Raw genomic sequence first — 26183 nt, 5'->3', positions numbered from 1 at the left:
ACCTTGTGCAGCCTGGGCTCTGCCTGGTCTCAAGTCCTTGCGTTTCCCCTGCATGGAGTGTGCCCATTTGGTCACACGAGGCCCCTCATGCCAAGGGGCAGCTGGCAGCAGACCAGTGACTGCCAGGGCACCTGGCCAAGGGACCCGGGAGGCTGGGACTAGCAGAGTCCCTGCCCCTGTATTGACCATGGCCCCAGCTGAGGACAGCCTGGTGGAATGTCCCCTGCTGGGGTGGTCGGAACAGGGAAGGAGAAGGCTTCCTGAGGAGAGGAGGGCGTAACCCTGCACCCAAGCCTGTGCGTGCAGCAGAGTGGTGTGTGCTGGGGCAGCCGGATGGAAACCCTGAAGCGGAAGCACACAGCACCCTAGGGGGTCCTCAGAGCCCTGGCGGGGCACGGCCGGGTCCCAGGCAGGTGATGCATCCCCCCAGCGCCAAGCAGATGGGTCTTAGCGCTGTTGTCTCTTATAAGGGAGATGTGATGGCCGCAGAGGTGGGAGCCGTGGGCAGAGTCCAGGGCCACTGCGGGAGGTGGATGGGCGAGCAGGGGTGCAGCAGTGACTTCAGAGTGTGGCTCTGTGCCCTGTGTGCCTGGAGGGGTGCCGGCTGGGCAGTCGGATGCTGGCCTGGATGCCCCTGGGGGCTGGGAGGTGACCGAAGGGAGAGTGTCTGGGGGTCCGCCGGGAGTGCCAGCACCTTCCTGGGCTAGGCCTGTGCCCATCCTGCCTCTGGGCTGAGGGCGTTGACCCCGCCTCACTTAGCGCCCAGCAGCACGGGTGCTCCGGGAGGGCAGGGAGCTTGGGCGTGCAGTGGCTGAGCGAGTGCCCTGACTGGCACCTGGCATACAGCAGGCGCACCATCCGTGCGTGAGTAGGGGCACAAGGAAGGGGCGGAGCAGCGACAGGCTGAGGAGGGACTCTCAGGAGGCCCTGGGCTTGTTTTTTGGTTGTCTTGTTTTTAAATGCAAATGAGCCCCTGCGTGGAGGAGGGGCGCCCGGGCAGCAGGAGCAGGGTGGGGGTGGAGGCAGCCCCAGCAGCCCCCTAGCCCAGAAGATGCAGAGCCTCTGTCTGCGGGACGGAGAAGGTTCTGTCTCCTGTGATCAGCTCCGCACAGCAAACGCAGGCACTGGGGGTGTGGGGGTTCTCCCACCTAAATACATGCCCCCAAAATGACACTCCAGACCCCACGCGAGGCTCTACGCAGTTCTGAGCACTTACTCTTGGGGCAGCAGGGTAAGGTTCAGGAGGTCCACGCATGGCCTGGCAGGGTTAGCTCAGCCCTCCTGCGCAGCTGTGCTCTGGCAGGGGTGGAGGAGCCGTGCCAGGACGGTCCCTTCAGGCCCCTCCCTGCAGTAAAATGCATGAGCTCAGGGCCCCAGCAGACAGCAGACTGCGTGGGGTCCCATGGTGGACAGCAGAAGGAGCTGTGGGGTTCAGCTGGTGAGCACCCCAACCTCCCTGTCCCTCCTCGTACCAGGTTTCCCTCCACCCAGAGCCCTCTGGGGGCCCACGATGACTTCCTGGGCCCTACACCAGCCCCCATGGGCTCTGATCTTGACCCAGCCACCCTGGGCCCTTCCAGGCCCCTCCCAGGCAGTGGCTCTGGGCTCCCTGCTCCCCGGCCTGAAGGGCTTGCCCCTCCATCTGCTCAGGTGTCTGTGAGGCCCCCCAACCCCACCAACCCAGAACTCCCCACCTAGCCAACCTTCCGCCTTCTCACAAACGTGTGTGGGGGACAGGCCCTGAGGTAGCCTCGTGACGCCCCCCCCCGCCCAGCGTTCCCACCCTCGGGTGACCCCTTTCCTCCGACACTCCTGGAGGGTGGCCAGATGCCGCAGCTGTGATCACGGCACCTTACGCCCCCCTGAGAGCCTCTCCCTGCTGGCCCGAGGCGTCAGGGCCTGTGCTGGGGCTGCACCTGGTGAGGAGCTCAGGGTGGCCTCCAGCCTCCAGCCAGCAAGAAGCCGGTCCTCAGTTCTACAGATTTAAGGAAATAATTCTGCCAACAGCCTGACGATGCCTGGTGGCAGAGCCCTTCTCGTCCCACGTTGAAACTGTAGCCCGGCCACCTCCTAGACTGCACCCTGGACGGGGGCTCCTGCTAAGCCCTGCCTGGACGCTTGGCTCACAGAAGCCACAAGACCATAAATGTGTGTTAAGTTACTAAACGTGTGGTAATTTGTGAGACAGCAATAGAAGGCAAATCCACTATCATTTTACTCATTATTATTATTTGAGACAGAATCACTCTGTTGCCCAGGCTGAAGTGCACTGGCGTGATCTCGGCTCACTGCAACCTCTGCCTCCCGGGTTCAAGTGATTCTCCTGCCTCAGCCTCCCAAGTAGCTGGGACCACAGGTGTGCACCACCACACCCGGCTAATTTTTGTATTTTTAAAGTAGAGATGGGCTCTTGCCAGGTTGGCCAGGCTGGTCTCAAAATCCTGACCTTGTGATCTGCCCACCTCGGCCTCCCAAAGTGCTGGGATTACAGGCATGAGCCACTGTGTCCGGCCTCATTTTACTTACTATTTTTATGGCTGATTTTCTGTTCTCTGAGGCCCACTCGGCAGACTGTATTTTCCAAAAACACTACAACAGTGCATCTCAGCCCACAGGCCCCTCCTCACATGACCTACACAGGCAGTGTCCGTACCCCTGCCCAGGGGGGTGGCCGACCTCTACACACGAGGACCACCAGTATGGTGCAGTGTTCTGAGGCACATGCACCCCTCCACCTTCCTCGGATGCACACACTGGGAACCAGCAGCCATGCTGTGAGGAAGCCCAACCAGCTGCAGGGAGCAGCCCTGTGGAGGTGTCACAAGCAGCTGTTTTGGCCGACAGCTGTCACCATCTGCCAGGCCTGGGTGTGAAGACCCTGCCCAGTGGCACCATCCATCAGCTGTCCCGTTACCCCAACCCCCAAGTCCTCCCAGCTGTCAGGACCAGAGGCAAGCTGTGCCCCTATTCCCAGGACACATCTCCCCCTTACAGAGCCCATGGATGAAATAATACTTGTGCCATCAAGCTCCAGGGGGCTTCTCAACAAGGGACCCTGGCCACCTCCCTGATGGGATGTGCCCCCTAGGCAGGCTGGCTGACATACGCTAGGTGCTCAAGAGAAGCCTGTTGGGTGCATTGAGTTACCCAGCCACACAGACTGCCCCTGCAGAATTCTGAGGACCAAATGCTGAAAGTTTGGAGGGTGTGAGAAGCCCTTGGGTTGGGAGGCTGGTGGGAAGGGAAAGCGCCTCTGGGAGCCCAGGGAACAGCGGAGCACAGGCAAATTCTAGGGAGCCATCCTGGCTTGGTGGTGACAGCACCAAGCCTCAAGGAGGGCTTGGCAGGCTTGGGGCGGATGGGTTGGGGTCAATCTTTGAGGCCACCCCAGCCTCCACCACCTTCTCCCACCTCTCAGAGCAAGATGAGGCACTTAGGTTTCCTGTGGGTGGTGGCGGGATGGGGGTGCCACTGAGTCCAAGCATGGCTGTGGGGTCAGCGTCCCTCAGCCTGAGGTCAGAGCTGTGGCCCCTGGGAAGGTTCCCACTGCAACAGCCTGGGGTCAGGCGTCTCCTTCATTCCCACGGGTGTGCTGGAGTCCTCCTGGGCTGGTGACCAAACACCCTCTCCTGGTCTACTTGGCCTGGCAGGAGCCACAGTGCGATGGGCGGTGGGGGGGGGGGGGGGACAGTGGGGACACAGCCCAGTGCAAACACTCTCTCTTTCCTCCTCAACCCCCTTTCCAGTGTGCCCCAGGGCCTCCAGGGTGTGGTGCCCAGAAATGCTGCTAAACCCTTGGAGGGGCCGTGGGAGGGCCCTGTAGCCCCAAGGCCTCTCGTGGGGCTGCAGGTGCAGACAACCTGGACTACCACCAGCTCCACTGCGCGGTGGCATCCTCCCTTCCCGGGCCTCCCTCTCAACACGGGGTGCCATAAGGAAACCCCACACCCCTGGCTGGCTGACCACTCGTGTGGTCTCAAGTCCAGGTACCCAGTGTGGGGACTTGGCTCTGCTGCATGCCCACTTCATTTCTTCATCTGTAGAAGGGTGGGGAGCTCAGAGCCCCCTCCGGGACAGGATCGGGGGAGAGGGGTCCCTGCAGGTGGGTCCTCATGCTGTCCTTGGCCCTCCCTTGCAGGGAGGAAGGCCTGGTCTTCCCAAATCAGCAGTCCCAGCTCTGCCCAGAGGAGTGGGAGGGCCCAGGGAAGGGCCAGGGACACCCCGAGACACCTTAGGAAGCAGATGTTCAGTCCTCACTTCAAGACCGTCTTCTTGTTACAAAACAATAGATCTTTGTAGAGGGAAGGAGGTGAGGGCCTGGTACTAAATCTGCGGCGCCGTGACCAGGCCTCCCTGTGGCCTCTGCGCAACTCCTTCCAGGCTTTTTTTCTCTACACAGGTGGTTACATTTTAGACTTTTTTTTTTTTTAATTGCTGAAGTCATAGAACAGCAATGGAGAGAATTTCGAGAAGAAACAATAGGCCCACTTCGGGTCACCGGCCTTGTAACTCCTGGCGCAACCCTCCCATCACCCGGCTCGCTGGTGTCGGGGACCTGAGGTCACAGGCCCACCGCCCATCGTCACCTCCTTTGCCCCGTGAACCCGAGCCGTCTCCTCCCAGCAGGTGCACGGCCGCCAGGTGGAAATCCCCGCCTTCCCGTCTCAGTTACCCCCGTCCCACTCCAGGCCCAGCAAGGCGCCTCCAGCCCTGCGGGGGGCGAAAGTGGGCAGTGGTGGGCCGCTTGGGCGGGGATTCCTAACGCCCTGAGGGGCTGCCAGCCCGTGGGCCCCGCCCCCGCCGCTCGCACCCACCCGCGTTGTCCCGCGACCCCCACAGTCCTGCGCTCTCCGCGGCCCCCCACACGCCGGCCCTCCGTCCCCGGCCCCTCGCGCCGCCCCACACGCGTGTGTCCCCCTCCGCCCGCCCCGTGCTTCCCGGTGCCCGGAGGTGCCGGCAACTTTGTTGACCAAATTCCTGAACGCGCCTGAGCCGCGGGCTAAAAATAACCGGCTCAGCGCGCCGCGCTCTGCCGGGCCGCGCGGTGTCACCCGTGTCCAGAGGCCCGGAGGTCCCGCTGCCGCCGCCGCCGCTAGCGGAGCTGCCCCCGGCCCCCAGGCCCGGCCGCAAACCCAGGGGGCCGAGGGGGCGTCCCGCCGCGTGGCCCGAGGCGGACGAGGCCCCGAGGGGGTCCCCGGGCGCGGTCCCCGTCTGCTTCCCCGGACTCTCCGGCCGCCGGGTCTGGGAGCTGAGGCCCCTGGAGACCGCAGTTGTCCCCTGAGGCGGCGCGCCCTCTGCCCGTGCAGTGCCCCGTGATGGCCACCAGAGGGCCCTGCCCTCTCCTCTAGCCGGCGGCCCGTCCCTACCCCTTCCCACAGCTGTTTCCCGCAGGAGATTGACAGCTGGGCTCTGAGTTGCCATGGGGATAAGCAAATGAGGGCGGCGGGGCTGGGGCTCCGATTGGCCCGGGGGCGCGCGCCCCTCCCGGGGAGGCGGGCCCAGGCACCCGGCTCTATAAAGGGGCGCGCGCGGCTTCGCGTTTAGCCGTGGGAGGCGGGGCCGGCCGGCGGCGCGGGTGGGGCGCGGGAGCGGGCCCAGAGCAGCCCGAGGCGGCGGCCGCGGGGAGGAGGCGGCGACGCGGGCCCGGGGTCGCCCGAGACACCTGGCCAGCGGTGCCCCTAGCGCGCCGCCCCGGAGTTGACCACGTGAAACTTTTCCCTGCGCCCCTCGGCGCCGCCGCCCCGCGCCGGCGCCCCCCCGCCCCCGCCGGGACCGCCGCCCGCGGGGAGCAGGGGGGGGAGAGGCCTGCAGCTCCCCCCCCCACTCCCACGCCGCCCGTCGGGGCGCGGCCGGGCGCGGGCCCCGGGCGATGGCCGCGGAGCTGGCGATGGGCGCCGAGCTGCCCAGCAGCCCGCTGGCCATCGAGTACGTCAACGACTTCGACCTGATGAAGTTCGAGGTGAAGAAGGAGCCGCCCGAGGCCGAGCGCTTCTGCCACCGCCTGCCGCCAGGCTCGCTGTCCTCGACGCCGCTCAGCACGCCCTGCTCCTCCGTGCCCTCCTCGCCCAGCTTCTGCGCGCCCAGCCCGGGCACCGGCGGCGGCGGCGCGGGGGGCGGCGGCGGCGCGTCTCAGGCCGGGGGCGCCCCCGGGCCGCCGAGCGGGGGCCCCGGCGCCGTCGGGGGCACCTCGGGGAAGCCGGCGCTGGAGGATCTGTACTGGATGAGCGGCTACCAGCATCACCTCAACCCCGAGGCGCTCAACCTGACGCCCGAGGACGCGGTGGAGGCGCTCATCGGCAGCGGCCACCACGGCGCGCACCACGGCGCGCACCACCCGGCGGCCGCCGCAGCCTACGAGGCTTTCCGCGGCCCGGGCTTCGCGGGCGGCGGCGGAGCGGACGACATGGGCGCCGGCCACCACCACGGCGCGCACCACGCCGCCCACCACCACCACGCCGCCCACCACCACCACCACCACCACCATGGCGGCGCGGGACACGGCGGTGGCGCGGGCCACCACGTGCGCCTGGAGGAGCGCTTCTCCGACGACCAGCTGGTGTCCATGTCGGTGCGCGAGCTGAACCGGCAGCTCCGCGGCTTCAGCAAGGAGGAGGTCATCCGGCTCAAGCAGAAGCGGCGCACGCTCAAGAACCGCGGCTACGCTCAGTCCTGCCGCTTCAAGCGGGTGCAGCAGCGGCACATTCTGGAGAGCGAGAAGTGCCAACTCCAGAGCCAGGTGGAGCAGCTGAAGCTGGAGGTGGGGCGCCTGGCCAAAGAGCGGGACCTGTACAAGGAGAAATACGAGAAGCTGGCGGGCCGGGGCGGCCCCGGGAGCGCGGGCGGGGCCGGTTTCCCGCGGGAGCCTTCGCCGCCGCAGGCCGGTCCCGGCGGGGCCAAGGGCGCGCCCGACTTCTTCCTGTAGGCGCCGGACCCCGAGCCCGCGCCGCCGTCGCCGGGGACAAGTTCGCGCAGGCCTCTCGGGGCCTCGGCTCGGACTCCGCGGTACAGGACGTGGACACCAGGCCCGGCCCGGCCGTGCTGGCCCCGCTGCCAAGTCTGCGGGCGCGGGGCTGGAGGCCCCTTCGCTCCCGGTCCCCGTTCGCGCGCGTCGGCCGGGGTCGCCGTCCTGAGGTTGAGCGGAGAACGGTGATTTCTAAGGAAACTTGAGCCAGGTCTAACTTCTTTCCAAGCGTCCGCTTGTACATACGTTGAACGTGGTTCTCCGTTCCCACCTTCGCCCTGCCAGCCTAGAGGGATCGCGCTGCCGTCCCTTCCCGGGTAGCCCCTGCCTGCCCCCGCCCTCCTTCGTTCTCTTCTCAGCCTCCCTTTCCTTGCCTTTTTTAACTTCCCCTCCCCGTTTTAAAATCGGTCTTATTTTCGAAGTATTTATAATTTTTATGCTTGGTGATTAGAAAAGAAAACCTTGGAGGAAGCCCCTTCCTTCCCCAGCCGGGGTCCGCCCTCAGTCGCGAGTCACAGCATGAGTCGCTCGCCAGGAGGGGCCCGGCCCCTGCCTGCCCCCTCCCCGCTTGCCCCCGACCCTGCTACCGGCGTTCCTTGGAGGTCGAAGCCAGGGACGTCACCCGTGCTGTGTCCAGGCCTGCTGTCCTACTATGCTCAACCGGGGGTGGGGGGAGGGGGGATGAGTCCTGTGCTCTGTCGGGTGGGGGCTGGCCCGGATCCCGAGCTGCTGTCTCTCTATGCACCAGAACATATCTGTAACTCCTGGGGAAATACATCTTGTTTTAACCTTCAAGAGAAGTGAAAGAAAAAAGTAATGCACAGTATTTCTAGCAGAAAAAATTTTTTTTAAGAGGAGGCTTGGGCCAGAGCCTTCTGGTATGGGGCGGGTGGAGAAAGGGTTTTTATTTTAATTTAAATTGTGTTTCGTTTTGTTTGTGGAATCTTTCTTTAATGCTTCGTCGCTCTTTGGACTAGCCGGGAGAGAGGGCGAGGAGGCGGGTGCTCCGGGCCCTGTAGGCTGGGCCAGGCGCCTGGGGGATCTGCCCGTTTTCGGAGGCCCTCAGGGGCCATCAGTGGGATTCCAGCCGCTCCGCACCCCTCCCCTGAGCACTCGGAGTGGAAGGCGTGCCGACTCGTTGAAAGTTTTGTTGTGTAGTTGGTTTTCGTTGAGTTCTTTTTTCATTTGCTACGAAACTGAGAAAAAGAAAAAAATACACAAAATAAATCTGTTCAGATCCAAGTCACTGCAGCCTGGCTGGTTGGTCGGTGGCTTTCAGTTTTGTCGTGTTTCTCCCTGAATTGAAGGAAGAGGAGGGCCCTGCATTGGGCTTTGTGCTGGCCCTGGGTGACGGACGGGCCCTGGGTGACGGCAGGACCAGGGAGAAACTGAGCAGCGAGGCAGCGTTAGCCGGCCCGCACCCCGCAGACCTGTGCCCTCTGCGTCTGCCCTCGGCAAAGAAGGCCGAGGGGCTTTTGGGGAGAGTCACTGAGGCAGGCTGGGGGTGCAGGGCAGGAGGTGTCCTTGGTGGGACACACCGCTGCATCCTGGTGGCCAGAACTGTCCCCAGCCCTCGGAGTCTGCCCGTCTCCCACCTGAAGGCGCAGCCTGCCCTTGCTCCTCTGAACGGCTGGCTGGGCATGGACTGGGAGCACCGGGGAGGAGGCAGTACCCCAGAAATCTCAGTTCACAGGGCCCAGGGTGGCTGCAGGACACGTCGTTGATGGTTCCCTCCCTTCACTGCCGGAAGAGAGGCAGGCGAGGGTCCGTGGTTTGCAAATTTGGAGAGAGGGCTTCTGGCCTGCAAGGGCTCCCAAACTCGCCTTTCTTGCGAGGGGGCTGTGCCGCTTTTCCATCGGGGGTAAGCGGAGGTTCTTTCTGGGGACGGGACGGAATCCTCTGTGAGTGAGTCTCCTGAGTTTGTTTTATCGTTTCAAGCGGAGAGACCTGGAGGAAGAGAGGAAGGCGAGTCCTCCGTCAGTCCCTGCCGCCTCCCCCTTTGATTTTGGGTCTCTGCGGGAGTTCAAGCAGAATCCCAGCAGGGGAGCTGGCCGTGAAGGCATCTCTGTGGAGGAGAATGCTGGTGGGAATTACAGAAATGGGGGGCGGAAGATGGAGTTGAAGAGACTATGCCGGCAGGGACAGGCGGGTTCCAGGCAGCCACGGGTGGCTCAGCCGCCCGGCCCGGGCCTTCGCTGACACAGGCCATCTCTCCCCAAGGAGGGGCGGGGAGCCTTGGGCACATTCTCGGACGGGAATCTGCTGGCTCGTTTTTCATAGTTCGAAGTTGTAAAGAGCAGAGGACATGGGACACCTTAGTTTTCACCATCGCCGCCCCCAGGAGCCCTTTGCACAGAGCCTTTCCCCTGGCCGAGAAAGGACAGGACGCAGCGACTTCTGGCAGCCTGGATCAGAGGCGGCCTTTTTGGGGTGGGAGCGGCGGGCAGGGAGCTGTGTCACCCTCCCTGCTCCCTACCCCCACCCCAGGCGTCTGGGAGCCCTGCACTCAGGGGCCAGAACTGGGCTTCCCGGTGCATGGGGCCTGCGGGCGCTGCTGGAGGCTTGCTGGGTTTGGGACTCAGAGGAACCCCACTGCGGCACGTGCCGGGGCTGCCACCGGATCCAGCTTTCTCCGCAGCATGGCCGGGCCCGAGCTGTGAGGCCTTAGCAGCTGCTGCTGCTGGAGTCAGTTCACTTTCCTGTTTTCTATTTTCTCTTCCCTTTCTCTTTCTCTCTTTCGTCTGTCCCCCTGCTCTCCGCCACACACAAGGTGGAGCAGGCAGGTGAGCACCGGGACGTGGGGACCCCTGCGGGCAGGGGACTTCTTATTCCTGTGTTCCGAGACAGAGCTTTTCTGAAAACCATTTTGGGGGCTCCGTGAACCCCCGCGGGAAGATGGCCGTGTGTGGAAAGCACCTTTGGCTTCAGTTGCACCCGTGCCCACCCACACAGCACAGGCCTGGACCAGCGGCACCCACCTGACCCAGACTCTGTACAGCTGGCAGGGCTGGCTGGAGGCCTCAGTTTTCCCCGAGGGAGTCCCTGGGACCAGTGTGACCCTTCAGGAGGGGCTGCTGCAGCCAGACCTGGCTGGAGCCGGCAGCGGGGGAGGGTGGGCAGCTCTGGGGTTCCTGGCTGAGGGAGGTTGTGTGGCCAGCAAGGAATCGGAGAATTAGATCCCTCAGCTCCTCCTCACTGGGCCTGGGGCCCTGGAGGGCAGCAGAGCTGGAGTGCCAACGGCACTCGTGAGCATGTGTGTCCCTTGTGTGCAAGGCAGCACCAAGGTGCTTGGGGCTGAGGGGAGCTGGAGGGCCCCTGGAAGGGGTGACCACAGCATCCGCCGCTCAGCTCCTGGGACCCTAGCCCCTGACCCATCCTGGAAGAGCAGCTGACCTCACCCCCACCCCCACCTGGATGTCCCCAGAGGTCAGTGATGGTGCCTGGCCTGGGTGCCTCCTGCCCCCGCCACCGTCACCCAGAACCAGAGCAGGCAGGCAGGGACTCCTGGCACTTCAAAGGTGCCATCCTCTGCCTTCCTGGAGGAGGCTGCCTGGGCCCAGAGGGTAGGGCTTGTCTCCCACACACCCTGGCCACCACCCTACCCACCCTATGTGCCCACTGGGGGCCCACAGCAGGGACCCAGGTGACAGCCCTGGCCCAAGAGCTCCAGAGGGAGACACCAACTGGAGTGTCCTGCATGTGACACTCGGCCCCCGCGTGAGCCCTGGGAGAGGGGGAGGCTGGGGCCTGAGGCTGCCTTGAACAGGGTGCAGCGTGAGGACCTAGTGTTCCTGGGGCAGCTCAGATATGTGGCCCCAGGAGTTGTGTCCCATCTCCCACCAATGGGAGCTGTGTCTTCCCAGACAGCAGGGAGAGGCTGAAGGGGCCGGGGTTAAGGCCCTGGGCCTGGGTGGACACCCATGGCACACACTGGACACACGAGCAGGAGCACTGGCTGCACTCCCCCCACACTCGCCTGTGCCCGACAGCCCACCTGGACCCCCCCCCCACACACAACGCACTCGCCCGTGCCCGACAGCCCACCTGGACCCCCCCCCCCACACGCCTGTGCCCGACAGCCCACCTGGACCCCACACGCACACGTCTGTGCCTGACAGCCCACCTGGACCCCCCACGCACACAAACGTCTGTGCCCGACAGCCCACCTGGACCCCCCCCCCACACACACGTCTGTGTCCGACAGCCCACCTGGACCCCCCACGCACACACACGCCTGTGCCCGACAGCCCACCTGGACCCCACACGCACACGTCTGTGCACACACACGCCTGTGCCCGACAGCCCACCTGGACCCCCCACGCACACACACGCCTGTGCCCGACAGCCCACCTGGACCCCCCCCACACACACACGCCTGTGCCCGACAGCCCACCTGGACCCCCCACGCACACACACGCCTGTGCCCGACAGCCCACCTGGACCCCCCACGCACACACACGCCTGTGCCCGACAGCCCACCTGGACCCCCCACGCACACACACGTCTGTGCCCGACAGCCCACCTGGACCCCCCACGCACACACACGTCTGTGCCCGACAGCCCACCTGGACCCCCCACGCACACACACGTCTGTGCCCGACAGCCCACCTGGACCCCCCAGGCACACACACGTCTGTGCCCGACAGCCCACCTGGACCCCCCACGCACACACATGTCTGTGCCCGACAGCCCACCTGGACCCCCCACGCACACACACGCCTGTGCCCGACAGCCCACCTGGACCCCACGCACACACACTCGCCCGTGCCCGACAGCCCACCTGGACCCCCCCACGCACACACACGTCTGTGCCCGACAGCCCACCTGGAGCCCCCCCACACACACACGTCTGTGCCCGACAGCCCATCTGGACCCCCCACACACACGCTCGCCTGTGCCCGACAGCCCACCTGGATGGTCACTGGTCTCCTGCCTTAAGCCCCCCTCAGCCACGCACAGGGCTTGGGCTGGGGGTGCTCACAGGAGAAGGCCAGGGCCTTCCCTCCTTCCTCTGCCATTCCCAGGCGCTGGGCCAAGTGTGGCCCTGTTTCCTCCCCCCACTGCCCCCCAGTACGTCACAGTGGTGGCTGTCGGCAGGGCCCCTCCAGCTTCCTATAGAGCCGGCTCTGAGATGAGGGCCAGGACAAAGCGGAGGTGTCCTCTGCCCCAGCCCCAGCACAAGGGTGGGTACGCTGTGGCACGTGCACACATGCACGGGCACACACACATGCACACAGCCCAGAATGTGGGAGCAGACTCTACCCACCTGGACACACAACAGCAGACACACTTGTGGCCCTGCGTACACATACGCGTGCACCTGGCTGGCACACATGAGGGTGGAGTTACACCCAGACACATGCATGTGGACCCACCGGCCCTATACGCAAACCAACCCCATGGTTTTGTCTGGGCCGGTCCTCCATGCTGAGTCCCGCCTGGCCACAGTGGGCTCTGACATGGGCCTCTCCAGTGAAGTGCGGTCCTCAGCCACTGTCTGCTCGGTTCAGCCCAGCCCACCCTGTCCAGGAGGAGGGGTCCTGGCCCTGCCCTGCCCTGGCTGCCTTGGCCTCTCCTTGCCACCTCTCTCCCAGCCCTGGTCCTTGGAGCCACCGTGAGGGGCCCAGATGCCCTCCAGGATGGAAGCCTCATCCTCCACTGCCAGGTGCTGAAGGCTCCCTAGGGTCACGCCCTCTTCCAGGGATGGATGTGGGGTGCAAGACCCAGCCACCCTCTGGTTGGAACCATCACTAACCAGCCCAGCCAATCGTGGGGGGCTGAAGGCTCCATTTGCTCAGCAGGGACTTGGCTCAGCCCTGGAGGGCCCTGAAGGGGCCTGTCCGACAGGCCTGTGCAGGTCACAGCGTCACCAAGGGTCCTGGCCCAGGGCCAGTGCTGTGACCTGCCACTGGGTATGGTTGGGAGCCTGGGGACCCAACACCCCCACCTTGGGCCTGGAGGAAGGGCAAAGCCATCCCTGGCCCAGGGCCTGGGGACGTGGAACAGGGCGGGTGTCAGGAAGAACCTGGCCTTCTCCCCAGGGGGCCTTGGTCTCCCCACCTGCCAGCCACTCTGGAAAGCAGATACTCGGGGGCTCTGAGTCAGACACAGAGGTGATGGGCTGACATTTGGAGGACAGGAAAGGGCCACCAGCCCTGTGGGGTCCATGCTTTCCCTTGCCCAGCCCCGACTCCTCCCCGCTGCCCTCATGGCTGAAGCAGCCCTGCCTCTGCCGTCCCTGGGCCTGGGTGCCTGCTCAGCAGTTCCTGGCCACGGAGTCCAGCCGAGGGCTGGGGAGGCCCAGCAAGGGTGCGGGGCAGGGCCTGAGTGCCCCCGCTGTCCCAGATTCAAGCCCAGCCTGGCCCCACCCTCACAGGGGCCCACCTCCCTAAGGCTGAGGGTCCTGGCAGGTTGTCGGGGGCAGCAAAGGCTGAGACGAGGGCGAGGGCCCAGATGGTGCCGGAGAGTGTGGATGGGACGGACCTGGGGGAGACCTTTCCTGATAGGAGCTGGGAGGCGCGTGGAAAGTCGGGGCGTGAGGTGGATGCAGGTTCTGTGTTCGACCTTGATGGTGTAATCCCTGAGGGTGCACGGGGAGGGGCAGCACGGGGTGGACTTTGGGGGTGCAGCATGTGGGTCAGCAGGGAGAGCCCGAGGCTGTGGGCTGAGCCGGGGAGGGTGGAGGCCTGCGGGGTCTTGGCTGAGCCTGGCTCCTAGGGGGTCTCGAGGTGGGGGCAGGCAGCTCAGACAGGAGTACCCTCTAGGGTCCCTGAGAGGAGGCATTTGGATCCCCGGGCTCCCAGGGAGAGGGTGGCGGCCGAGGGACCCTGAATTAGGGAGTCTGGGGTGGCAGGGGAGGCTGGCGGGGCAGGGCCAGCCAGGGCCCGGGAAGTGGGACCGGTGCTCAGAGGACTCGGAAGTTGTGGGGGAGGAGGCAGGGCCTGGGAGAGGGTCTGAGGCGGGAGGCTGGCCCAGGAGGAGGGGAAACCGCTTCCTCACCTGGGAGGAGGAGGAGGTGGGGGATGGGGGAAGGGAGTGTACCCCGAATCAGGAGGTGGCAGGAAGGTGGGAGTGGCTTGGAGCCCACACCCTCGACCCCCACACACAGTCGGCAGTCCGCATGGGGAGCAGTGACAGAGTAATTTGCGGCTGGCGGGCTCAGCGCCTGCCTAATTTGCAGTGACACCGCTCAGCTGCCCAGGGCTCCAGCTGTCACAGCCAATTAGCCCGCGGCCGGGGAGGAGCACCGGGCAGGGGGGCGGGGGGGCATGAAGGGGTCAGCGGGGGAGGCTGTGGGGGTCGCAGGAGGGGTGGGCGCAGGAGGAGGCCTGTGGCCTTCAGGTCCGGCCCACCCCCCCAGGCACCCCGACCTGGCTGTGGAGAGCAGGAAGGTGGGGTGCCCCCCAACAGCAGCCCACCAGGCCTGAAGCCCCTCAGCCGCAGCCCTTGCTGCCCCTTTCAACCCTGGCATTCCCCTGAGCCTTGCCACCTCTTCCATGCTGGCCTCTGGGACTCCAGTGCCCTTGACCCCTGGCACCCGAGTTAGGTGTCCTGAGGGCAGCTGGGATCAGTTCCAGCCTGGAGGATAATTCCTCTCCACATTCAGGCCACCGCCTTCCCAGACAGAGCCACCTTGGCCCCTGACTTGCGTCTGTGGCCCAGCCCCTCCCTCCCATGTGGCGGGCTCCGCCCTGGGGCCTCCCCGACTCCACTGCACCTCCCGGCACCCGTTCAGCGTGGTCTAGCTCGCAGGGGACGGCCCCTTTGCCTCCCTCCCACCCAGTCCTCAGAGGCTGACACAGGGAGGTATCTGGAACATGCCAGGCGCCAGCCCCGTGGGCCCTGATTGCCTCCCCGGAGCAGCCTGGGAGCAGCAGTGAGGGTGCAGGCAGGGTGCTGGGCACAGAAGAGTCCCAGGCTGCTGGCGGGGCCCCGCGGGACTCAGGGGACTCTGGCTTCTCTATGAAGGAGGGTCCCGGAGTCCCTTCTCCTGCAGCACCCTTGCCCCCGACTCCTGGCTGGGACCCAGGTGTCTGGTCACCTCCCCCAGAGGGGTGGGTCTCAGGGACAAGCCATGTCCTCCGGGAAGCCACATGCCCTGGGTGGCCCCTCTCCAGCCGCCGCCTCTGCCCAGCTCTTGGTACAGATGCCCCAGGGGAGCTGATGCCCTGGGGGAGGGGCGTAGCCCACGGCTCCTCTGGGACAAGGGAGTTTCAAACACAGGGGCCCTGGCTGGGCCCACCCCACCCAGCCCCAGCTTCTCCCTGCAGCCTCTGGTCTCCTCTCTTCAACCCCAAGGCTGCCCCTCCACACAGAAGCCGCCCATGGCTGTCCCGGCCCTCCAGCCCACGCTCCTGAGGGATCTGCCTGCTTCCCACCCCCGGCCTCAGCACTCCTGGTGTGCTCCTCCTCACGGGAAGCCCTCTGCCGACCCCACAGCCCCCTTCGTCCCGGAGCACGGAGCACGGAGCACGGAGCACGGAGCACGGAGCACGGAGCACGGCTCGCCTGTCTCAGAAGCGTTAGGCAGCGCAGGCGCCTGGCCCGGCCTCGGCTCCAGCTCCACCCTCTCTACTGGGGCCCTGCCGTTGCCCCTGCTCCCCCGGCCGGGCGGGGGTCTCCTGCCCGTTTGCTGCAGTGCTGGGGAGGGGCTGTGCTTTGCCGAGTGGGGCACTGGCGGTGCAGCAGAGGTGTCAAGAGGCGGCACCTGTAGACACCCAGTCGCGGTGTGTGAGATGCTCGGGCTGGGGCGCTGCAGGACACAGAGCAGCAGTGCTGGGACCATTACCCCAGCGTGGTGGCGCGGGCGCCGCAATCCCGGGCGGCACGAGGCTCAGGTATGGGAAGAGAGACGGGAAGATGAATTGCAGACTAAGCCAGAGGGTGGCCAGGAAATCGGGAGAGGAAAAGGGCGGGGAGGGAGGGGGAAGAGCCCGCCGGGCCTCCAGGAGGCCTCGCCAGCCGATAGGTGGCTGGGCCTGTGTGTATAAAGTCGGGGCTGGAGTGGCTGCAGGGGAGCAGCCGTGAAATGGGGGCAGGGAGGGCGGCGAGGAACTGGGGACAGATCCTGGGGCCACTGTGCGGGCAGCAGGGGCCCCTGCTTCTGTGTAGAGAGGATCGTGGGGGCACAGGCGGGAGCTGCCACAGTCCAGGGAGGTAGCTGGCCCGGCCCCTCACCCTTCTGTTCCTGCTGGCGGTTCCCTGCAGAGATGGTTCCTCACCCACCGTCTCTGCCCTCTGGGTCCTGGGCGTATTGCATGGGGGACGGGACACTCTGTCCGCCTCGTGCCCTGCCTGGGCCCGCTGCCCTTATGGAAGAGCAGGAGGCCAGCACGGGTGCCTCCGAAGGGCAGCCCCGCAGCACATCTGAGGGTGCTTGGTGCACCGCCCTGGCGCCACCATACCTGAGAGCTCAGGAGGTGCAGGTGGTGCGGAGGGCTCGCGCGGGGGTGGCTCTGCGAGTCTGGGAGGAAGGCTCTGGTCTCCTCCTCACCTTGTCCAGGCCTCTTCTCTGGAGCAGGGTGGGGGCTGCCATCGCCTTGGAGGCAGGTCAGGCGGTGGGGCGTGGGTGGAGACGGGGCCTTGGACCTCGTCACTGGCCTTGGTTAGGTCAGGTGGGCACCTCCCCAGCCCCCCGGCCCAGTCACCAGGCCACCCCCACCATGGTGGCAGAGGGGCTGGACTGGAGTCGGCCTGAACTCTGCCGTTCCCCAGCTGGAGGTAGAGCAGGGGCCGTCTCTCAGGGCTCAATCACCTCATCTGTAAGAAGACGCTGAGTTCTCCCCCACCCTCCCATCGGCCATCCACACAGGGGCCTCATGAGCAGTAAAGAGAGGGGCCCGTTCAGCAAGCCCTTCGTCAATCTGAGAAGGCTTCTTGGAAGAGGGGGCTCTGTTCCGAGGGGAGGGCGTGGAGTGGGATGTGCCTCTCCAGGTGCACCGGGGTGGGATTTACAGGGGTGCCCCCAATCCAAGACCGGAGATGTCTTGGCCACGTCTGTGGGGCTTGCAGAGGGGCCTGGGGGAACAGAGCTTGGCTCCTGGCAGGAGGGGAGCAGGGAAGGAGCAGGCATGGGAGGGGCACCCAGAGCTGCCATCCATGGGGGGTCCCCAGCTCAGCTCCCAGAAGGCTTTCCTCCCCCTACTCAGCCGCAGTGCACTGCCCATCACTGCAGTCCCCACTCCTCCTCTTCAAACCCCTCATCCGCTGGGTCTGTCCCCTCACCCTCCCTTCCACAGCCCTTCCCAGAAGGTAAAACCCAGCCCTGCCCAGACCTGTGTACTAGGGACAGAACAGCCCCAACTCCTCCCACTTTCTGCTGAGTTTGGGGAGCTGACTTAAGCTGAGTTCAGAAACTCTGGGGCCCTGGACAGGGCGCTTAGGGCCACGTTGAGGTTACGATCAGGAAGGTATGACGTTCAGCATTCTCCAAAAGAGAATTATTTCTGCAGGAATTCATGTGACAAGCCCAGACACACTCCTGGCTCCCGCTGTCTACCACTCTTTAGCCATTAAATCTTACCCACCCACATACACGTAAATAATATTTAAAACGCACTATATAATAATGAATACAAAATATGTTGTCTAATCATTCTTACCTGGAAAGACCTTTATGGAAAATTCCAGGGCCAGGCTGAGCTGCTGCCCACACCCACAGGCTAGCAGAATCCAAGAGGGACAGTGTGGGGGCGGGAGGGCCACACGGACCCCTTCCTTCCCCCGGACCCCTTTCTTGGTGACAGGGAGAAGGAGCAAGGTGAGGAGGCTTCTCCACCGTGAGTCTCAGACGGAGAGCTGTGCCCTCATTCACCTTTGGAACCTCTGACCTGAGGCACCTTGAGACGCAATAATATTAATACCTTAACTGCAAGACTCCGCGACTCACAGAGAGATGTAAGTGCAGGTAACAGGGAGCTAAAGGAACAATGACTCCAACAAATTCAATGGAAATTTAATTTCTATGTTGTAAAAGTCCAGAAGCTGATGGCCCAGGGTGGCCGTGGTGACTGCTTCACAGAACGCTCTGGATTGAGGCTCTTTTCATCTTGGCCTGTACTCCCAGGGTCTCCTGGCTCAAAATGTCAGCTTCCACTCCAACCATCACATCTGCATTTGAAGATGGAGAAAGGTGAAAGAGGTAAAAACAAAAGGAGCATATGAGGTGATGGGTGGATGAACGGACAGACGGCTGGACGTGTGACAAGAAAGATGAGGAAGACAGCAGGATGGGAAGGAACAGGGGAGGATAGTGGCTGGATGGAAGGATATATGGATGGTTGATGGTGGGTGAATAAATGGTGTGTAGATGGGTGAACAGGTGGGTGAGTGGATAGGTGGATGGTCAGTTGGGTGGGTGGATGGGTGGATGGATGGAGGGGATGGTGGGGGAATGGGGGGATGGGCAGATGAGTGGGTGGATGATGGGTGGGTGGATGGATGGAAGGGTGCGTGGGTGAGTGCGTAGATGGGTGAGTGGTTGGGTAGGTGAGTGGGTAGATGGATGGGAGGATGAGGCATGGGGGAATGGGGGATGGGTGGGAGTGGGTGAGTGGGAGGAGGGTGAATGAATGGATGGTGGGTAAGTTGGTGAGTGGGTGGGTGAGTAGGGGGTATAGGGGTGAGTGGGAAGATGAGTGGGTGGGTGGGGGGGTATGGGGAAGAGTGGATGAGTGAGTGGATGGGTGGGTAGGGGGTTGGAGAGTCAGTGGATGAGTGGGTGGGTGGGGGTTGGAGGGTGGGTGGGAGGACGAGTGGGTGGGTGGGTAGGGGGTTGGAGGGTGGGTGGGAGGATGAGTGGGTGGGTGGGTGGGTAGGGGGCTGAAGGGTGGGTGGGAGGATGGGTGAGTGTGTGGGTAGGGGGTTGGAGGGTGGGAGGATGAGTGGGTGGGTGGGTAGGGGGTTGGCAGGTGGGTGGGAGGATGGGTGGGTGGGGGGTTGGGGGTGAGTTGGTGGGTGGATGGGTGGGTAGGGGGATGGGGTTGCCTGGGTGGGTGGTTTAGGAAGCTGTGGAATGACTCCAAACGTGGAGTGAGGGAGCTCAGTTTGTACCACAGAGCCTTTGCTCATCTCTCCCCTGGGGCCTCTTCCCTCTTCTCTCCAGAGCCCTCCTCAAATCTCACACCTCCATTTTCAAGAAGCTGGCCTCACCCATGCAGCCTCTCTAGCTCTCCTTCCCCTCCAAGCTTGTTTCTCTCGGCGCTGCCACCGTCGGATTCCTGTGCTGGTTCTTGCTGGTTTTCTTCACCTCCTGACCACCAGAACACTGGCGCCAGGAGGGCAGGGTCCGTGTGTTTCCACGGTTGATTTCCTAGAGGCTGCAGCAGCGCCTGGCACCGAGGAGGTGCTCCATCAATATTTGTTGAAAAGAAAGAAAAGGAAAGCAGGATGGAGATGGACTGACCCTGCCCAGCACCCCTGTCCAGCCCCTGCCCAGCACCCCTGTCCAGCCCCTGCCCAGCACCCCTGTCCAGCCCCTGCCCAGACCCCTGCCCAGCCTCCCCTGTCTATTTTCCAGACAGCAGCCAGAGGCATCTTTGCAGACACCACTGTCCTGCAGCAACCCTCTAAACCCTTCGCTGGCTCCACAGTTTGATCCAGGTCAGTCTGAGTCGCTCAGTCAGTCCTGAGACCTGCCCTCTCTTGTCCCTGTTCTCACTGCCCCCTGAGGCTTCCAGTCTTCCTTTAGGATCTGGGCCAAAATGGCCTCCTCCAAGAAGACCCCAGGCTGTTCTGTGAGCTGGTTTCCCCCTGTGTCCAGGAATGCCCCCACTCCCACAGTAGTGAAGTCTACTTTCCACCTGCTACCATCAGAGTTGAGCCCAGTTCTGGGCCTGGCACACAGGTGGGGCACTCCACAGGGTCTGACAACCCCTCCCACTGACCTGGTGTCTGCTCCGTGCCCACCAGGGACTCTATACTTGGGCCTAGGACTCTCATTCTGCAAGTCCCGCCTGGGCCCTTGTGGCCTCCACGGCCTCCAGGGCCTCTTGTGGCCCATAGCAGGTGTGGGCTCTGCTCTTCAGCCCTTCTGCAGCCTCCTGGGATGCTGTTCTGTTAGCAGCTCTTCTGGGGCAGGTCACTTTGGCATCAGCCACATCCAGTTTTGTTTTTTTGAAGTGATATATGCACATCTGTCTTTTATAAATCAAATGTAGTAAGACGTAAAACAAAACTCAGCAGTCTCCTGCCCATGCCCTGAGTCCCCCACTCAGCAAGATAACTGCTTTCAACTCTGTTTCTTCCAGGAACCTCCTGATATGTTTCGGCTGTGTCCCCACCCTAATTCGTCTTGAATTGCAGCTCCCATAATCCCCATGTGTCATGGGAGGGACCCAGTGGGAGGTAATTGAATCATGACGGTGAGTTTTTCCTGTGCTGTTCTCGTGATAGTGAATAAGTCTCTCAAGATCTGATGGTTTTATAAAAGGCGGTTCTCCTGCACACGCTCTCTTGCCTGCCGCCATGTAAGACGCGCCTTTGCTCCTCCTTCACTTTCTGCCATGATTATGAGGCCTCCCCAGCCATGTGGAACTGTGAGTCCATTAAACCTTTTTTCTTTATAAATTACCCAGTCTTGGTAATTTATTACAGTGCGAGAACAGACTAGTACACCTCCAAATCTCTAAATAAAATGTTTATGTTACTATTTCTTGATTTATTAATTTTAGGCATTGTTTAGGATTTCACTCCATTACACATTTGCTCTTCCCCGCCCCACATCCTCCCTATATACTATGTGAACATTTTTAGTTTAGGCTGGGTGCAGCAGCTCATGCCTGTAATCCCAGTACTTTGGGAGGCCAAGGCAAGCAGATTGCTGGAGCCCAGGAGTTTAAGACTAGCCTGGGCCATGTGATGAAACCCCATCTCTACCAAAACTACAAAAAATTAGCTGGGCATGGTGGCATGCACCTGTAGTCCCAGCTACAAATGAGGCTGAGGTGGGAGGATTGCCTGAGCCTGGGAGGTCTAGGATGCAGTGAGCTGTGATCACACCACTGCACTCCAGCCTGGGTGACAGAGTGAGACCTTGTCTCCAAAAAAACAACGACAACAACAACAACAAAAAAGGCTGAGGCGGGCAGATCACGAGGTCAGGAGATCGAGACCATCCTGGCTAACATGGTGAAACCCCGTCTCTACTAAAAATACAAAAAATTAGCCGGGCGTGGTGGCTTGCGCCTGTAGTCCCAGCTACTCAGGAGGCTGAGGCAGGAGAATGGCGTGAACCCGGGAGGTGGAGCTTGCAGTGAGCTGAGATCACGCCACTGCACTCCAGCCTGGGCGACAGAGCGAGACTCCGTCTCAAAAACAACAACAACAACAACAACAACAACAACAACAAAAAACCCCACAATACTTTTAGCTTAAAAATATTCCATATTTACATTATCATGACTACATAAGAATTGTTCTTGCCTGAACAAAGTTATATACTATAATTAAATGCTCTTTCCTGAGCAACTTCTTTGTTTTTCCTGGAGTTAAAAATTGCCTCCTGGTTTTCCTTTGTTTGGTTTTCTATGTGTCAATAACAAATTCTTCCTAAATGCTCTAATCATTTTAGAAATCTCTCGTGACATGGCTTCCACGCAGAAACTTGCATTGTATAATCTACGAAGGCCATTTTCCCTGGATACCTTTCAGCAGGAGCCAACCAGTTTCCTGCCGCAGCTGGACTGGCTGCTCTCCAGGCCTGCTGGCCCCTCCTGCCTCACCTGTGTTGGCACCCCCTTCTCTTTCTTGGTTGACTTCTCCTTGTAGGGGAGCATCCTTCAGATACTTCTTCAGAAGAGATGCATGGGAGATAAGTGTTTTGAGATTTAAGAAATCTAACAGTGTCATTAGTATTTCCTCACACTAGACAGATAGTTTGGCTGGGTATAGAATTTGCTATTGGGGGTCTCTTTTCCTCAGCATCTGTAAGGTACTCTGTCTTTGAGCTTCTGTGTGGTTACTGGAAGTCCAGTTCCATCTTTACTACTAATCCTTGGTATGTGTGGAGGCTAAAGTAACATACCATGGAAGCTAATCCACCATGCTGACTTCTGACTAACACTGGTTCCAGGAATGCCTCTGAGATTTTCAGTTTATCTGTTGTTTCTTGCATAAGAGCATACACTGTAAGTCCTGTCTTTAGATCAAATTCCTCCCCATTCCCTCTGAAGCACATGTACCCTTTCCCTATGGTATATAACCCCTGGGTCTGGGGAATTATGGTGTGGAGATCTACATGTCTTGTGGCTGTCCAAGACCACTCTTCTGTTCATAAGATCCCCCATAAAACACACTTTAACAACAAGCTGAATTTGTCTGCCTCCTCCTTTGGTTTCTCAGCTCCTTCTGCATTTGGGGGTTGCTTTGCCTTTTTATGAGACAGTATGTGGCTGGGCATGATGGCTCATGCCTGTATTCCCAGCTCTTTTGGAGGCCCAGGTGGGAGTATCACTTGAGTTTGGGAGTTTGAGACCAACCTGGCTGCAGCCTGGGCAACATAGTGAGACCCCCATCCATACAAAAAATTAAAAAATTAACTGGGCATGGTGGTGCTTGCTTGTAGTCCCAGCTACCCAGGAGGCTGAGGTCAGAGGATCGCTTGAGCCCAGGAGTTAGAGGCTGCAGTGAGCTATGATGACACCACTGCACTGCAGCCTGGGCAACACAACAAGATCCTGACTCAAAAAAAAAAAAAAGAATTCCCTTTATCCTTAAAAAAAAAGAGAGAGAGAGACATATGTGACTGTTTTTTCCCCCTCTGGAAGTTTTTTGGGGCATTCCTTGGCACCAGTGGTCTACAATTCCACAGTGATGCACACGTGTCACTTGCATTGTGCTGGACTTGGGTGAGCCTTGCTGTCTGGCCTGTGCCTTGTCATTCTGGGCACTGGTCTCAGTTTAGTTCTTTGATCATTGATCCCCCACCTTTTTCTCTCCTTTCTCTTTCTGACTCCTTTTGGAAGTTGAACCTCCTGGATCAATTCTGCATTTTTCTGATATTTCCTTCCTGCCTTTTTTTTTTAGATAGGATCTCACTCTATCACTTAGGCTAGAGTGCAGTGGTGCGATCTGGACTCACTGCAACCTCTGCCTCCTGGGTTCAAGCGATCCTCCCACCTCAGCCTCCTGAGTACAAGCATGCCCCACCATGCCCAGCTAATTTTTGTATTTTTAGTAGAGTCAGGGTTTCACCATGTTGCCCAGGCTGGTCTCAAACTCCTGAGCTCAGGGGATCTGCCTGCCTTGGCCTCCCAAAGTGCTGAGATTACAGGCGTAAGCCACCGCGCCTGGCCGTCTCTCTATTTGTTGTTTTGTGTTTTAATCCTGTCAGTGAATACATGTTTCCATTGAGCTTTCTCTTGTTCTCTGATTGCATGAGTGTTACCACTCTTGCTCTCTCACTCTAACTTCATCCTGTTCTTGTTCACTTTTATTATTGGGATAAGAAGTGTGGCCTCTGAGGCCAACCTGCCTGGCAGAATCCTGGCTCTGTCACTCCTAGCTGTTGACTTTGGGGAGGTGGATGTGACATTCTGTGCCTCAGTTCTCTCATAATACTGGCACTGACCTACTGGGTTTATCAAGAGTATTAAATCAGCTGGCACATCCAAGGGTCGCGGCTGGGCTTAGCTCACTGGGAGCCAGTCTCTGGGTGCTGCTGCCGTTGTTACCGTTCTCTCTGGACTCCATGGGTCTCCCTGGCTCTGTTGCTGGTTGACCTGCTCCACACTCGAGGCTCTTCTCACCTGCCTGCTGGTGCTCAGCTGATCATGAGTGAGGCCTGGCATTCTGGTGCCCTGGCGGAGGGTGGTGGAGGGTGGCGGAGGGAGGGTGGTGGAGGGTGGCGGAGGGTGGCAGTGGTCTTGTCGGCAGATGGGCCTTTCTGTAGAGGACCAGGCAATGGGGAATCTATCATTTTGAGAGGCTGGTCTTTTTCCTCTGGCCATTGAGTTTTTCAAGGAAGTCTCCTCTGCTCTCCTGCCTGGGGACTATGGGCTGCTGATGTCGTTGCTAAGAGAAGGAGGGGCAGGTGGCTGAGCTTGGTTTGTGATGGTCACTCAATCCCCTATCTTCAGTGAGAGCCTCATACCCACCCTCCAGTGAGCCTGGTCCCAGGCCCAGTTTCCCCAGGGTCCCCCATGGCTGGGAGAGGCCACAGCGAGGGGCCTAATGGCTCTGACAGATGCCCACCCGGGCCCAGCTGAGCGTCTGGCTCACCATCTGCTCCATTCTGCCAAGATAGGCACCCCAGCCACGGAGCACTTTGCCACCTCTTCCCTCCCTGGTGGCTGCTGCTCCACTCCCGTTCTCTCTTTCCTGCAAACGGCACCTCCCTCTTCCTCTTTGGTCATTTTGGTGATGTTTGGGAGAGGCCTGTGCTCCAGAGGCCACGTCTAGTGGAGCCTGGTTCCCAGGATTTAAAGGGCCACAAGCTCAGGACAGGCTGAACCAAGACCCCTCCTACTCCAGGGCCTTCCCTTGGAGGGTTGACGGTGGGGGTGGAGGCGCAGCAGAGGCTACCTCAAGGGAGGCCTGAGCCACCCAAGCTGGACTAAAGCCAGGTTTGGGAGGGGACAGCAGAGCCCCCGACAGTGGGCAGAGGCAGGTCCGACTCCACCCATGGCACCCGCTCTTCCTGCACTGCTGGTTCCAGGGTCATGCCTTGGCTCCCAGCCTGCTGGGTCCTTCGTGGCTCCACGCAGTGGGCAGGGAGGTGAGGTCAGTGAACAGGGGCCACTGCCTCTCCACCCCTTGTCCCCATTAAGGGGACAACGAGAGAATAAGCACTTTTCTTTCTTCATTTCCCCCGCTGTCTGCTAATATCATATTGATGATAATTTCTCTTTAATGGGCTATTTGCAGTAATTATGATACACTGAGAGAGTAATTGTATCTGACTCCTAGCGCCCACCGTGGTTGGGGGGGGCACATGGCCTTCCGCCCTCTCACTTGGGGCAGCTCTGCCCTTTTTTCTTTGCCTAGGACCAACTGCCTGCCCAAGGACCCCTGGTGCCAGGGTCCTGCTGGACTTTGCCATCCAGGAAACGCAGCCTTCAGAGGCCAAGACTCCAGGCTCTCAGCCTCCTAGAGCTGATGGGGCCTCTTTCCCAGGCTGGAGGACCCCAAAAGGCACCCCATCGGAGCTAGTAAAAGCTGTATACCTCAGGACAGAGCACTCCCTCCCTGCTCCTGGGGGGCAGCTCCAGGCTTCCATCTGGGTCTGACTTGGGCACCAGATTCCCCAAAGGACTCGGAGGTCCTCATCACAGCCAGCCCCCAGGGCCTGCTGGCTTCACAGGGCAAGCCCTGTGGCCTCTGTCTCTACTGGGACATGAGTACTCCTGGGCAGGGACTTCCCTGCCTTGATCTGGCTGCATGGACTGCCTGGCTCACAACACGAGTGACACAGATACTTGTTAAATGAAGGCAGAAATCTTGAAGAATGTTCAATCCAGGCTGGCGGCTTCAGTCACAGCAGGGTTATGCCACGTGGACATCTGAGGGGCCCACTTCTCAGCCGCATTTGTTAGGGACCCACAGGCACCAGCTGTCTGCACCACTCACCACCTCGGAGGTGTGGACCTGGCACCCCCCAGGCTCTACCCAGGGCTTGGGCCTCCTCCCAGTCCTGCCACTCTCTCCTTGCAATGCCTACATTTGCCACCCAGGCCCCAGGCTCGGTTGGACAGAGAGTGCTGGGGTCCCCAACAATCGTTGGGCCCTTCTCTGTTCCTGGGACACCCCAGCCCAGGTAGAGGCCAGAGGCCATCCAGAGGGTGATGTCAGGCGCAGGTCTCAGGAGACACAGGGACTCCAGAGCCCACTGAGTCTTTGGTGAGACCCCGCCCCCACTAAATGTCCTCCCAGGCCTCTGGGGCCCCTGAAATCCACAGGCCTGCCCTCACTTAACAAGGGGACCATCCTTCAGACACTCACCAGGCTGTGTTCAGGATGGAAGCTACTAGAGCCAGGCAGAGCCCTCATGAAGAGTCAGCTGTGTCTACACTGCCCTCAGTCCCAGCCACATGGTCCCAAGAGCCTCTTGGCTCTATCACCACCATCACCATCACCATCACCACCACCACCATCATCACCACCACCACCATCACCACCACCACCACCACCACCATGACCATCACCACCACCACCACCACCACCATGACCATCACCACCACCACCACCACCATCACCACCACCACCACCATGACCATCACCACCATCA

General features: G+C 61.2%; 1 protein-coding gene and 1 long non-coding RNA gene across 2 annotated transcripts; one reads left to right on the top strand and one right to left on the bottom strand.

The window, feature by feature from the left end:
* The first annotated feature begins 5542 nt into the window (after window positions 1–5542).
* On the top strand, window positions 5543–8352 carry MAFA (MAF bZIP transcription factor A). Its single transcript, XM_034967021.4, has one exon. The coding sequence runs from the start codon at window positions 5870–5872 to the stop codon at window positions 6920–6922; it is 1053 nt and encodes a 350-aa protein (XP_034822912.1). The 5' UTR covers window positions 5543–5869; the 3' UTR covers window positions 6923–8352.
* A 9556-nt stretch (window positions 8353–17908) lies between these two features.
* On the bottom strand, window positions 17909–26048 carry LOC129398657 (uncharacterized). The gene is made up of 2 exons (XR_008626546.2): window positions 19112–26048; window positions 17909–18070 (listed from the first exon to the last, which is right to left on the bottom strand). It is a non-coding gene; the product is annotated as an uncharacterized LOC129398657 (long non-coding RNA).
* Between the last annotated feature and the right edge of the window lie 135 nt (window positions 26049–26183).

The sequence above is a fragment of the Pan paniscus genome, chromosome 7 (genome assembly GCF_029289425.2).
Source record: "Pan paniscus chromosome 7, NHGRI_mPanPan1-v2.0_pri, whole genome shotgun sequence".
Taxonomy (NCBI): domain Eukaryota; kingdom Metazoa; phylum Chordata; class Mammalia; order Primates; family Hominidae; genus Pan; species Pan paniscus.
This window is presented reverse-complemented; position numbering and strand designations above follow the sequence as displayed.

What these genes read in the sequence shown, in the direction of transcription:
- MAFA (XM_034967021.4), top strand. Translation starts at nt 5,870, where the DNA reads ATGGCCGCGGAGCTGGCGATGGGCGCCGAGCTGCCCAGCAGCCCGCTG.